At 33.0% G+C, this 15,218-nt stretch overlaps 1 protein-coding gene across 1 annotated transcript in view; it reads right to left on the bottom strand.

Moving 5' to 3' along the window:
* Positions 1-7,226, bottom strand: part of LOC119837968 (homeotic protein empty spiracles-like) — a 28,056-nt gene extending 20,830 nt beyond the window's left edge. The window contains exon 1 of the mRNA XM_038363770.1: positions 6,681-7,226. Within this exon, the coding sequence (XP_038219698.1) occupies positions 6,681-7,125 (445 nt within the window). The 5' untranslated portion in view covers positions 7,126-7,226. The remainder of the gene's footprint in view (positions 1-6,680) is intronic.
* Positions 7,227-15,218: the final 7,992 nt, after the last annotated feature.

Genomic DNA, 15,218 nt, shown 5'->3' on the forward strand with positions numbered 1-15,218 from the left:
ATATAATGGCGCGAATATTTTTCCTCAATGCGTAATTGATATGCGGCGGGGATTATGGTTCGCTTTATTAATCTATTTAAAAATAAAAACACCAAAAATATTACTTATATTTATTTCATTGTACAAATTTTAAATACGTTTTGTACGTACTATTTTTCTTAAAAAACCTTATTTAACGAAACGAATAGACAATAAAAGATATATATGTAATACATCTATAGATAAAATATAATTAAAGTATTTTACAAAAAGTAGATTATTTTGAAGATGCTATAACAATTGCAGAATATTTATATAAAAGATATTATGAATTGAGTATAAGAAATTATTATCAATGTAATTAAGTTATCACAAATAATTACGACTAATGGTACGGCCGTTACATTGTAGCAAGCTATAGGTTATCTGTGTATTATAATTATGAAATAGAACAAGCAAGGCTAAGTACCAATACATATGTAGTACGAAACTTTTTAATTAGGCACAGATAATGTTTTATTGTTTTTTATGTTTTCGGCCAGCTGATATGGAATATTTTGACTTAATTAGTATATTTTAAGCACAGATAATAAATTGTTTACTATGTGCATGAAATATTGTCTTTTTTTATGAAACCTTATGAAACCACTTTTAAAAATAGAAAAATATGAGCCCGAACGTTTACGCACTTCCATACAAAAACTGCAAAACTTATTTAGGTGAAATTTTAAAAAACATACAGATTTAGTCCTAGAATAGCATGAGGACTACAATTTAACTTTTTATGTTATAGCGACGGAGCTGGCGGTTCGCCTGACGGTAAGCGATCACCACCGCCCATGAACATTCGAACATTCGCAGAGGTAATGCCTCTACTTTACTACTTCTGTAGGTTAGCAGTAGGTCAAAGGGAATTTTGTTTTTTTGCCTTTAATTTCTATTTCGTCTATAACGTCTATTTATTGTAGATACGTGCATCAAGTAAAAACTACTTAGTCAAATTTAATTTCAAACACCTTATGTGCTTTTTATATGAAGGTTAGCAGATGAAGTCTGGATAAAATATAGTAAAAATATGTCAAAAGTTCCATGCGTTTCTCTCCACGCTATTCAAAAATGATAACGCAATTAAAATCAATCAGTTGCTAAGCTCTTAAAAATAAATCATAAATATCTACTAGAAACATCCATTACATTTTATCAATTCTAATTACTGCAATTTTGATCTCTAACCTTTGAAACAATTACCATAGTGTCGCAAACACAGATAAGTGACATTAAAAATATTTTACGGCGCCAAACGCTTTTGACAGATTCGATATTTGAATTTTTTGGGTCACAGATAAAGGAGCGTTCACGATGTTAATTGATTAGGTTGTTATTTGTTTGACATTTCGAAATTATGTAACGTTATTATGATCTTATGTCAAAGCTACACTGCTATTCTTAAAAAAAATAATTGAATTGATTAATTTGAATGGATACCCATATAAAAACCTTCATAAGTAAATTTAAAGCTTGTGATATAAAATTAATTGTTTATTCTTTCAATGTGCGTGTCTTGTAAACTAGGTGAGCTATCTTGTAATAGATCAAAGTTTTTTATTAATAAGTTATTACTTATCAACACACAGTAGACTATTAATGAGTTAGAAGTCTTAGATATGAGACCTACACATGTATACTAGAGGTTACCCAATCCAATATAAACGAAACAAGTTTGAATGCGTGAAAACTGAAAACCATGAAGCTATTATGCTGCCAATTGAATAGATTGTTGAAATTATGAAACACGCAGTAGCGAGTGGTCATTTGTTTTTTTATCGTATTACACATATCTAGATGTCTTTATTTAGCCATAAGAGAAATAATCCCACGCCATTTTAATTAAAGTTTAATTAAAAATCTAAAATGGCGATATAATAGGCGACCATATCTTGTTATGCCTTAACCGTGGAAAATCCTTTCGAGTGATTAAAAATTAATTATTGACTTATTTGGCGAAAATTGCCTGGCAGTAGTTTGTAATTAAAAACGTTTAAGGCTTGCTATACACGAATTCAAAAATAGAACGCTATGCGTGATGATATGTTATATGCATGTATGTGTATAATTTTAAATCATTTCAAAATCTATTATGGTATTACTGATAAATCCTCATTTTGTTGTTGTTGTTGTTATGTGTTAAATAAAGATTATGTATCTTAAATATACTTACAGCTATATAATAAGGTAAATTACATTAGATTGCGGTGTAATACCCCATACTATACGCATCGTATTTTTTTACAGCTAGGCCAACAAGTAATGCCTTAGTATTATAACATAGGTTCACTAGGTTATAATATAAAAAAATGTAATCAAATATCTTCAAATCAAAAAGGTCACCGTAAGTTGGTTCAAATGACAAACTATTTCCTCTCAAACTTTAAACCTACAAATTAAAAACCTACAAATTTACCAAATACAAAAAAAAAACGACTTGAAAACCTTCTTTTTTGAAACGTCAGATAATAAATACTGCAACAGTTGCTCAGTAGCTAGTAAATAAATCGAACACTTACAAGAATTTAAGATAAATCACAAGTCAAACGACCTATCCTGTGACACAGAAAAAACGCCGCGTTCCGACCGCTCGTTTACACCGCACATTAAACTGCATTTCCAGACATTGACTAATAAAGCCGTTAAGACGTAACTAAATTCAATACGTTTCATAAATACTGTTTATTAGCGATATTTAATAATTCATTGAACTAAAGTATCGACTATTCGTTTAGAATTATTTCTATATGATGTATATTCGAATAGAGAAATAAATAAATGAAATGATATTTATTTCTTTATTCTATATATTTATCGAAGTAACAATCAAGTTAAGAATCTATTGAATTTATATAAAATTTATTCACTAGTTCTTCGTCCTGACATTGCTCGGTCAAGCGACAATCTCTATAGGATTCACATAGGTACGTGTTTCTTTAAATTATAGACATTTTATTAGAGTTTTCGTTAGTTTTCCGTTGAGAAATATAATAGCTCTATGACATTAGTCAGAATCAGTGGCGTAGCTATCATAGGGCCAGGTGGTGCAGTGCACCAGGGCCTCGGAGCCCAGGGGGCCCTCTATCCTCAGCTTTGAAAGAGAGGAGGAAGGCGGAAAGAGGGGAGGAGGGCCCGATTCTTTTCCTATGCACCAGGGCCCTTGTCCCCCTAGCTACGCCACTGGTCAGAATACAGCTATTTAGACTAACATTGTTAAAGTATGAAATAATCTGGATTATCTTTATATCAATTGAAATAAAATTCAGTAATACCCAATAACAAATACTTACCTACATAAAATAGCAACATATCATAAAAAACTGTTTTCCAAATATAAAAATGTTTGAAACATTCCAAATTCTTAATTCAAATACGCGAATGCATAACAAAATGCTTTTTAAAGGAAAAAGTTTAAAATATCAACTTACAAACTCTTTAGTTCGCGTGTATCATAAACAGATGTTTTACGGTCACTCTGTTATCTATGACAAGCTTCCTATAAGATAAAATTGTATTTTATCTTAATATCTCACTTACTTTGTAGAACTCTCATCAATGTAGCTTTTTTTTAATTTTAAATTAATGAATGAAGATTTATTAAAAAAGCAGTATAAGTATAAAAAAATTGTCCTTAGTCAGTGTTTAACAGATAAATATTTTGATTTGTGTTTGATATAAAACTAGCTTCCCCCGACTTCGCATAAGTATATTAGGTATATTTTTATACGACACCTCTTCTCAGATAATTTAATCCATCCTCTACTCCATCCATCCATCTTCAACTCAATATTAATTACACAGAAAGTAGCCTAAATTCTTCTATAAAAATTAAAACAGAATGTATAAAGGCTTAATGTTAAAATATAACTAACATTCATACATAAACTTACTGCGCTTCCGAGTTTCTACTAACATATAAATTGCATTACTCTAAATTATTATCGCTAATGACTATTGGTACTAATTACATCTTACTATATAAAAATAAGTCGGGTTTTCCTTCCTGACGCTATAACTCCAGAACGCACGAACCGATTTCCACGGTTTTGCATTCGTTGGAAAGGTCTCGGGCACCGTGAGGTTTATAGCATAGAAAATTCAGGAAAAATTTCAACAGAAAAGCCGGAAAATCATTTTTCACATACAACCATCTGGTGGCGAAACGGAGTTCGCCGGGTTTGCTAGTTCAGGTATAAAAACAATAATTATTTTTTCTTGACATACAGAAATTTGTTGCAAGTTTATCTGCCTATCATTCGGTAACGATTGAATCAATTATAATAGGACTTCCACTGGGAGAAAGAATAGATTAAAACTGGAGAAACCTATACCAATAATATGAAGTTGAAGAATTTGTTTGTTTGAACGCTCCCATTTCAGGAACATGGTACTGGTTGTGAATTAAATGATTCTTTTCATTTTAAATAGTCCATTTATCAAAGAAATAAAGGTATCATGTAATACGTGAAACCGCGGGGCATCGTTACTAACATATAATATGGATTTTTTTTTTTTTCTTTAACATATTATTTTATATTTTTATCTATTTATTAAGGCTTATTAGCAGTTGTACATCGATCAACATAAGATAATACGAACATATTCAAATGTTAAGGCTCGTTCAAAGAAAACAAAAAAAATACCGCCAAGTTATCTCGCCACTTACAATAGAGCGATAAGCTCTGATAATACTGTCAATATAAATTACCCGATTTATTGGCTGACGACGTGTGAAAGGTTTTGTTAACAGACGGTTATCTGTCCTAATTAGAGATAATACTGATACGGATTGAGTACGTTTTACCATTTTAATAGTAATAGAGAACTAAACGGACACAGATCTTGCAACGATGCTCTGAAAATAAACCTAACCTCGAAATTAAATCAATTTCATATCAAAATAAAGTTAATATTTCAGTAAAAATTGTCAATTTCGCTTCAGAGATTATAGTAAAAAATCGAGGTTAAGCAGCGGTTGGCACGGTGATAAATTGGATGGGTGATAAAATTTGTGCGGTTTCTCTGTAGCTTATTCAAGATTGAACGATTATTTTACAAAAGAAACTGAAATAAGAATTCCAGTAATGGACCTACATATTTGATACATTATGTATGTCACTGACATTTCAACCACCATCTCAGTTTAGGTTTTTTGTTACGATTTCATTACCCTTTTTAGGTACTTTTTTATATCTATGGTAATAAGTCTGAACTATTTGCTAGTGTCAGGTTTTTAAAGGTAGGGTAAATGAGAGATTTTATACAATTACATATAAAAGATTTAGCACGCGAAAAACAGAGAAGATCAGTTTTAGGTACTGCTATAAAAACATTTATGTTTGATTTTTTTTTAATTCATTCAATCGGGTCAAGCGCAAGGACACGCAACAACAAATCAATAAAGCAATTAATAACAATTAACGTCATATTAAGAAACACGCAATTTGATGGTCACGGACGAATATACAAGTGCCGTTACATAAAATCATCAAGTGTGAACTCATTAATATTTTGCAATGTCGGGTAAAAAGTTGTAATTAACTGGCAACACGCCGATCCGCGAATGTTAACTCGTTTTATACAAATGCAGTGCGACACCTGAACGCATTCGAAATAAAAAATACAAATTAATTAATCAACGACTAATTCTAAATTCAAAATTGTTTATTTGGATGTATTGTTAAAATAATGTTAACCAAATCCTACTAATATTATTATTGCGAAAGTTTTTAAGTAGGGGTGGATGTTTCTTACTTTAACACGCGAAAACAGCTAATCGCATTTGTATGAAATTTCATACAGAGATAGATTATAGTCTGGATTAGCACATGGACTACTTTTTAACCGGGTACCACGCATGACGCCGCGGGTTAGTATATATGTAAAAAAACGCGGGTTCGAATCCCGCCTCGTGATCAAATCTTTTCTTTATATGTTTATATATTTTGCGTCATTAATAATGCATATTATAGTCCCATATTTTGAAATTTGGAATTATTAATAAAATGGTATTATGTAAATATTTTTTAAGTAATTTTAATTTTCTTTTTTTAATATAAACAGCCTCTTGTTTGATACTGAACCTTTTTGCACCGTCGGCGTTTAATATCACTTACCTACCTACTTTTCGTTTATGTTTAATTTAAAAAAACAATTAATTTTTAATGAATCTGATATTAAATTATGCTAAGTGAAATATTTTCCACAATTATAACAGTAATTACAGTTATTTCAACATTGTCAAAAATTTTTCGTTTGTGTGATTTATATACAATTGGCATTTGATTATTATTTTTTATTTATATGGTATGTTATTGGTTCTTGTTTCAATAATTCCCATTAACCTTACATTTTCTCAATATCAAATTTAATTGATGTATAGGTACTCAATTTTAATCAAATTTTAATTCTCTATAGCAATGTTATTTTTAATTTCTTTATACGTAACTGATCGTTAAATTAAATAAGTGACCTTGATCTATCGTTTAAATGTGGTTAAAAATATAACTTTAGTAAAGCGAAGAAAAAGCATTTTATGAAAAACCTTAATAACAAGATTTCCTTTGAAGGAGTATCACATACCAACTGTATATTTATAATAATTACTCTATTCAATATAATGAAAAAATATCATCATTAAACAAAATTATCCTTACCTCCAGGAAATCTGTGGGGGAATATCCTTCCATGCCTATTGATCAGCCAAGGGTACAGCTGGTACGACTCCCTGGGCACCGGGGCAGCGGGGTGGGGCGGGGGGTGGGGTGGCAGCGGGGCACCAAACCCTTGCTGCTGATGAGCAAGCGCCGCGGCCAACGCAGCGCCTTGGAAGTGCGCAAGGAACTGGTGGTGGTGGCTCTGAGCGTCCAAGTACGGAAGCCTCTTCAGCTCCGGAGATGGGAAAACGGCTGGCAAAGCACTCGGTCGCAGCAAAGGCCGTGGGGAAGGACTACGGGGCGACGCGACCGGCGACGGGCTCCCCGGGCTGGCCAAAGGGGGCGATGTCTGCTTCGGCCGATCACCCACTATACTGTCTATACTAAATCCTATCTTCGGCTTCGATGGCACCGCCACCACTGGAGTCGGTGCGAGAGGCATCATGCTTTCACAAAATCTATCGTCACTGCACACAGTTATCAACACACAACACAGACACAATCCATCGTGGCGCGAGCGATACGTACGCCAGGCCGGCGCGCGGACGAATGAGCCCTTTACCGCGCTAGACGCCCGCCACAGATAAAAAAAACTTCGAACATGGACGCCTGATCTCCCATTGGTTGATCTCCCGCTATGGGTGTTACTGCCGGCTTAAACGACGCTCATTAATACGACAGTTTTCCCGCCATTGGTAGGTTCTAGATAGCGGGCGGAATTTGAATATAGAACCTTCTTCAGTGGGCGGGATCCGTTTCGATATCGCTTTTTTTAACCGGCCAGATGGTGTGATGCGTTGAGCTTGGAAAGCGTTAACAGGGTTGCGGTGCTCTTAAATTTAGCTGGTTATGATTCAATTAGGCAGGCGATTGGGTACGTCTGATTCTTTTTTTTTGTTCGTTGCCAGTCGCATCGTCCACGCAGCAATAGTCTTTAATTAACTCGGATGCTTTATTAGCTTAATGTATCGAGATAAACTTTTTCATCGGTTTCCGAGTGGTGAATAATCGAATCGGTGCGAAATAGCCGGTGTATAGAATCGTTTCGCGTCCGCAATAATTTTTATCGATAATAAAATAATTTTGTGCCGTCGCCTTTATCGTGTTGATTTAAATTTTAATGAAACACGATAAGCATTGAATTTCACGCAAATTTTCCGCCATTACAAACTAAGAAGTGTTTGGTAAATAGTTTGATTTTTTAATTAAAATTGTTATGATTTCTGAAATTGATTTTTGTTATTACATTGATATTGCTGATTGTACAATAAATTATAGCTTTATTACAGCACGTAATTCTGTTTACATTGATTATTAATAGAGATTTCTATACAACTGCGAACATTAATTTTTGCATCTAATCGCTTTTTGCTTCTCATTTCTTTCTTATACTAGTTTCATTTAATAAAAAATAAAATCCATATTAGGTAAGGCCTAAAATTATAATTTTCTTATAAACTCTTGAAAGAAAATAAACAAATAAAAAAATTATTTCTTTATGATACAATTTGCAATAACCATATTCAACATGAAGTGTACAGAGCTTTTTTAAGTTGGTATTTTATTTAATTTATACAGAATTGAACGTAAATTACCATAATAGTTTAACAAAAACACCTTTAGCTCTTACTCTTGACATTAAACAGATAATATCAGATGAGAAAAAGTTAGTTACTTAGTTTATACTCTACATTTAATGGAAGTGAAAAATGTTATTTATTCTTTAGAAAAATGTTCCTTCGTATTTTCTTTAGAAAAATAAAATGACTAATTTTTTTACTTTTTGTATATTTTCTCAGGACCTCACTGCTCCATCTACCGCAATTATAATATTAAATATATCAATCAAACTTTGTACACTATAAGAATCGGTGATCCCATCCTACTAATATTAGTAAATGTTAAAGTTTGTAAGGATGTGTGTGTGTGTTTGTTACACTTTCACGCAAAAGCTACTGAACCGATTGCAATGAAATTTGGTAGGTACGTAGATAGCTGGACAACTGGAATAACGTATAGGCAATTTTTTATCCCGATATTCCTACGGGATACGGACTTAAGCAGGTGAAACCGCGGGGCGCAGCTAGTAATACAATAATTTCATGAGTTTACCTTATTATTCTGATTAGGATCGCCGGGATCAAATAATTTCCTTACGCAAACTCTGTATAAAAGCAGGTGAGACAATTTTGTTGATGCTACCATTCATCTTTTTAGCTTATTAAACTAGAAACTAGATAAGTTATTTCCTATGAGTTAGTGGATACATAACCTACACTGTCAAGTATCACCAAAATCCGTTCTATGGTTTTCACGTAAAATTGTAACAAACATACATCCATCCTCACTCTCATATTCGTAGGACTAGAAGGGTAGGCTTACGCAATATGTACTATTAGGTTCTTGTTTTTAAAACACCAATCCTAACTAAGTACTAACTAAATATTAATTAATATTCAGTATATAACAAATGAGCAGTGGTGGCTCAGTGGTGAGAACCTCGGACTTCAAAATCGATAAGTCGGGGTTCGAGACCGGGCGAGCGTGCAGGAAATAAATTGATTTTTCAATTTATCTGCACATGTGGATAACATCACCACTGCTTAAAACGGTGAAGGAAAACATCGTAAGGAAACCGGCATGTCCAAGAATCAAAAGTTCGACGACATGTGACATCTGCCAACCCGCACTTGGCCAGCGTGGTGGATTATGGCCTGAACCCTCATAGGAGGCCTGTGTCCCAGCAGTGGGAACATATATGGGCTGATGATGATGATATAACAAATGACATAAACTTATCTCACACACACACACACACACAATCATTCACGGTTTTATTATCTTTATTTGGTTCTTTTTTCCATTTGAATGAATGACGTAAATCGGTGCAAGTCAAAAAATCTTCTAGAAATTAAATGCTTTTAACGGATTTAAAACACGATTTCATTATATTATTTAACCCGACGTTTCGAACACTTTACAGCGAGCGTGGTCACGGGGAGACTAAGTTAAAATACTGAAATTTAAAAGGGGTTAAAATAATTTGGATTCCCTTCCCTCCTGGGTATATTCTACCCTGGAGGGAAGGGAATAATTTTTTATATTTAATTTATGTTTTGTATAATTTGAATGTATGTTGACTGTTCTTGTGCCATCACTGTGTCTGACATAATTTAAATAGTGTTACAAAGATCTTCTGTGGCGTGGCGAAATTAATAATAATAAAGCTTATTTATTCCGTGTAAAAAACAAAATAAAAAATATTTACATTTTCATTAATCACAAGAACGATTAATTGAATTGATGCATGCACTGAAATGCAGTATTGACACCTTGTAAAAAATCTTTAAGAATGTTGCCTGATGCTGTTATAATGTTTCTCTATCTACACTAATGTTATAAAGAGGAAGCTTATATATTTTTGTATGTTTGTAACGTTTTCGCGGTAAAACTGCTGGAACGATTTCAAAAATTCTTTCACCATTGGAAAGTTGTAACTTCACTGAGTGAAATAGGCTATAATATATGTATGTAGGTGACCACGGGCGAAGCCGTAGTGAAATGCTAGTTTACAAAAATTTTACTTGTACCATTCAAATAACTTAAGCTACCTACACAATTGAATAATTATGCAATATTAATTTCATCGTATCTAAAGAAAATTAAGTAAAATTTCCAAAAAATTCAATATATATAATAATCAACTTCTAGTAACTATTGAATGTCTAAGTCTAAGGAATGTCTAGGAACCAGACTACACCTTTTCCCAAAAAATTACAGGACATTTTTTACACCGGCAAACATCCTAACTCTCTCCTATTCACTATTCACAATACCGGCGGGTATAGCGATCGAACTGACAAAAAAAATCTTTTCAGCACTATACAAGTTTGTTATTAAATAAAGTTAAGTTAGTTATTAATATTAGGTTAAGTAAGTTAGTTATACAAATTAGAACATAACCTTTTTAACAAGGAACAGTTTGTATTTTCTTGTGTTTGATTTTACGCGAGTATTATACATTTAGAAATTAAAAACTTTTTAACGGATTCACGGGGAGACACGTGACCACGCTCGCTGTAAAGTGTTCGAAACGTCGGGTAAATAATATAATGAATAAATCGCGTTTAAAATCCGTTAAAAAGTTTTTAATTTCTTTAGGAACAGTTAGCTATAATCCGTTCAAAATACTAGAATATTATCTGTATAATATTTATTGTCTATCGATAATTCACAGCTGAACAAACATCTCATAAATATTAAAACACGCCAAGTTGAATTAAATACAATTACGAGTACAAATCGAATACATTTCATTATTAAATTCCACTCGCAAATATATTTCAATCAACGGCAATTTAGCGACTGAATAACTAACACGTAAATACGCTGTTCAATTAATTTGTGACATAAATCATTAATGTTAATTAGGTTTTAATATTTCGTTATTCGGCAAAATGGATAACAAGCCAGCTTCACAACCAAAAAGTCGTGGATTCGATGCTGTCATCATCATCATCATCACCCCATATACGTTCCCACTGCTGGGACACAGGCCTCCTATGAGGGTTCAGGCCATAATCCATCACGCTGACCAAGTGCGGGTAGGCAGATGTCACATGTCGAACTTTTGATTTCTTGGACATGCCGGTTTCCTCACGATGTTTTCTGATGATGCTATCCACATGTGCAGATAAATTGAAAAATCAATTTATTTCCTGCACGCTCCGCTCCGATTTTGAAGTCCGAGGTTCTCACCACTGAGCCACCACTGCTTTCTATCGATGCTGTAATATAAACAAATCCCGTAAATAACATGATAGGATGGAAGGATACTTGTCCATTAAGACAATGATTATTAAAGCAGATATATAATGAGTCTGTCCCATACCACACAGGAAAATAAGACCCGAGTTTTATATTATTAACGGTTTGTCAGAGCTTTATCTGTGATACCATCGGAGGCCCATATCCTTTCCTTACCCTTCCCAGTCCTTTCCTTTATTCCTCTCCTCAATCCTTTCCTAATCCCTTCCCAATTAAAGTCGGCAATACGGCATAATTCATGGGCGGTGGTAGCGTGACCATCAGGTGACCCACCAGCTCCATTGCCGACTATGACATAAAAAATAAATAAAAAAAAGATACATAAAATATAGCCAAAGTATAATAGTTGTTATACCGTATAATATACCATATTATGTATACTATACTGTACATACATAGTAGCTTCAATGTGGTATATAAAATACAAGACGCTCGTCCCGGCACCGACCGGATATCAGAACTCCTGTTTTATCCCAAGGAAGCATTTAATCGGGATAAAAGTATCCTATCATCCAAGCCAGCTAATATCATGTCTGTATACCGAATTTCATCAAAATCCGCTCAGTATCTAGTTTCAACCTAATTAACGGACAAACATCCATACATTCAAAGAAATAAACTTTCACATTCATAATATTAGTGTGATAACCTGATTACTCAGTTCGTGTACACATCCAACGATGAATGAATATTTATTATCGGTCGAAATCCTACTTCCTGAGAATAGCGCGTTCAAACAAACAAATAAAAAGATATTACCACCAGTAGTTCCTAAGATTAACGAATTCAAACAAACAAACTCTTCAGCTTCATAATTATTAGTATAGATTACTTGCTAATGTAGAATAACTTATTTACTTATGAAAATTTCGATTTAACCATTAATTCATATACTTACGTTAAGAAAGAAATAAAAGAAATCGTCACATCAAAATTCAAGTATACGAAAGGAAAGGAGTTTTGTATCGTACATTTCTACTAATATAATACTACTAGAATGTTAATTAATACCACAGAGAACCTTTGTGAATATTTTGCAATACTAATTAAGTTAACAGCACGCGGTATTAAGCACCTTTGTTCTGTAGTTATTAGAAATAACATTATATATTATTCAGACCTTGTTTAACTGACCCGTTAACAATTAGATTTTAGTGACTTATTAGAGAGAATTATAAATATTTATTCTATGTCTCTAGCAAGTTGAGACTACAGTATACCTACTAGCGCCATCTAGCGTTAAATGACGGAAACAGGTTAGGTAGTTTTATGTGTATTTTTGTAGTATGCAGTGTATTTTATGGACTCATACTAACACAATAACTTATATAATACAATAATAGACTGTTAGAACGTAATTCAACAGAGTAGTGAAGGAAAATTGCCTTGTTTCAGGGCTAAATACTATCCTAAGCACTCTCTAGGCAGCTATCTATGTTGTTTTCTATTGTCCGTTATGTGTGTGTGTGTGTATGTCTGTGTCAAAATAAATGTTGTTCTTTCTTTTTTCTTTCTTATTCTATCTTCAGACTTAAAAAACACAATAAAATAGATCGTAAAAGAAACAAACACACTTTCGCATTTAATTACATATAATAAGTAAAGAAAATGAGGATGAATTTCTAATCTAATGCTTTTGAAAAATATAAGTATATATTTAACAGCATAACAAATATACAATCTGGAGGCGTCTCGAAATATTGAAAAATCGAATTAAAATTCAAACCGACATTCAATAACATTCCATAGACAGACCAAAGACAATATAGACCAGCAGTCTATGGTATTATGTCATGGCTATAACACCCGATAGCGGAACGAGTTACCGCGAGGTCTGATTATCGCGCCTGCGCCCATGGGCGGGGCGAGCGTGACTGCGTTTGAATATCTCAGTGTTAAGTAGGGGACTTTACACATTTGATCGTAGTCATTCGTCTCTAATCACGTGAATTTATAACAGATAAAATTAAAACATTTTTACGCTTAAGTTAAATCTGTATACGTTGTAAAAGCTGATAAGGTTCGTCATAAATTAAGATTTAATTTTGGTATGAAAGGAAAGTCGATGTTTCACGTACATCTTTCTCGTGGCGTATAGTGTTTCCAATTTCTTATCAGCTCACTAACGCCCCCTTTGATAATTAATTATTTTCCACGCCTTTCACTTGGTATTTGACCTTAAATCAATATAATTTAATAAAAGACTGGTTTTACAAATTTAAAATTTGAAAATTTCACTTAAAACACATATCGCTTTCCCCTTCGGCCCTTCGTCCTGGACCTCTTACCGCCTCCCTCTATCTGCCTCCCCATTTAGCGCCCATAGGAAATCGTAAAAAAAAAACTGACCTACAGATAAAAAAACACTTTAGATGATATAACCAACAGCTTTGCTTATGGGTGAATTGTACATCCAAACCATACTCATATGTACCTGAAGACACAATCATTTAGAAGATTTCGGTGACAAACATAAGTATATGGTGAATAACATATACCATGGGTCATTTTAACACATGCACTGTATTCATAATAAAAAAGCAGCCACTCACAAACAATATCGCAAACCATACTCTAACTATATATCCATTGTGCGAAATTACTGGACTTTCGTATTACAGATTGCTAATGAAAAACAAATACAGTTTGTTTGTTTGTCTTTATATCACGTCGCAATAGAAGTATTTATGGCTTGGGAATGATACAATCTACTATTTACGGTAAAAAACAGCACATTAGTCAAAAAATCACTTTCATACGGGAAGATCCATCATGATGTGCAGATAAATTTCGGGGTCACTCTATAATTTATAAATTCCTATAACTGACTCTATTAAAAATGTATCATAGACATCAATTTTCTTAGACCAGGCAAGTGAAACCGCGGGCAACAGCTTGTAAATCTCGATTATAATATCAAAAGTACCGCAGTACAGGTCGTGAATAGATGTATAGAGTCCCCAAACCCAACTATCGCGATATCATTATCTGCTTACTGCATTTGTCTAAGCCTACACTTTACGTTCGCGTCGATCGCAACACTGTGTTTGTTTTAACAGCCCATAATGCGATGAGGCAAAGGTTATAGATTCATTCTACTTACTTCAAACGAACGCGAATATTCCAATTTCAAAATTGACTTTTGACTTTTTCGTTTTTCAGTTTTTTATCGTAGAATGTCTAAGTATTAGATTTTATTGGCGCTATAAAATTACTAAAATCATTGTTATTTTTTATTATTTGGTTATAATATGTGCTAAAATATGCTTAAATATGTGCTAGATAGACAAGACTCACCTACATTTAACATATCTATTTTTGTGTATGCATGTCAATTGAAATATATAGTATGTTTTTTATGTCAAAATTTTTCAATTTAAAAATGAAAGAGTTACTAATTACTTATTTATTTTACCTGAATAAAAATTCTATAACCCCACCAAAAAAGACCTTTTTAAATGGTTAAAAATAAATTACCCGTTAATAATGCCATAATGCACCGTTACGAACAGTTAAAAACTTATACTCATTTTTTAATAATCAACCGTTAGTTATTACAGACACAATGCAGTACAACCCTTTGCCTTGTTTATAAAAACAAAACCACAATACAGATTAACACAATCCTGTAAGATTAAAAAACAAATGACATTAAAATTTTTAATCTGTTTCGGCATTTTACTGGCGACTTAGCGCCTTTACAGATTTTTT

The sequence above is a fragment of the Zerene cesonia genome, chromosome 29 (assembly GCF_012273895.1).
Source record: "Zerene cesonia ecotype Mississippi chromosome 29, Zerene_cesonia_1.1, whole genome shotgun sequence".
Taxonomy (NCBI): domain Eukaryota; kingdom Metazoa; phylum Arthropoda; class Insecta; order Lepidoptera; family Pieridae; genus Zerene; species Zerene cesonia.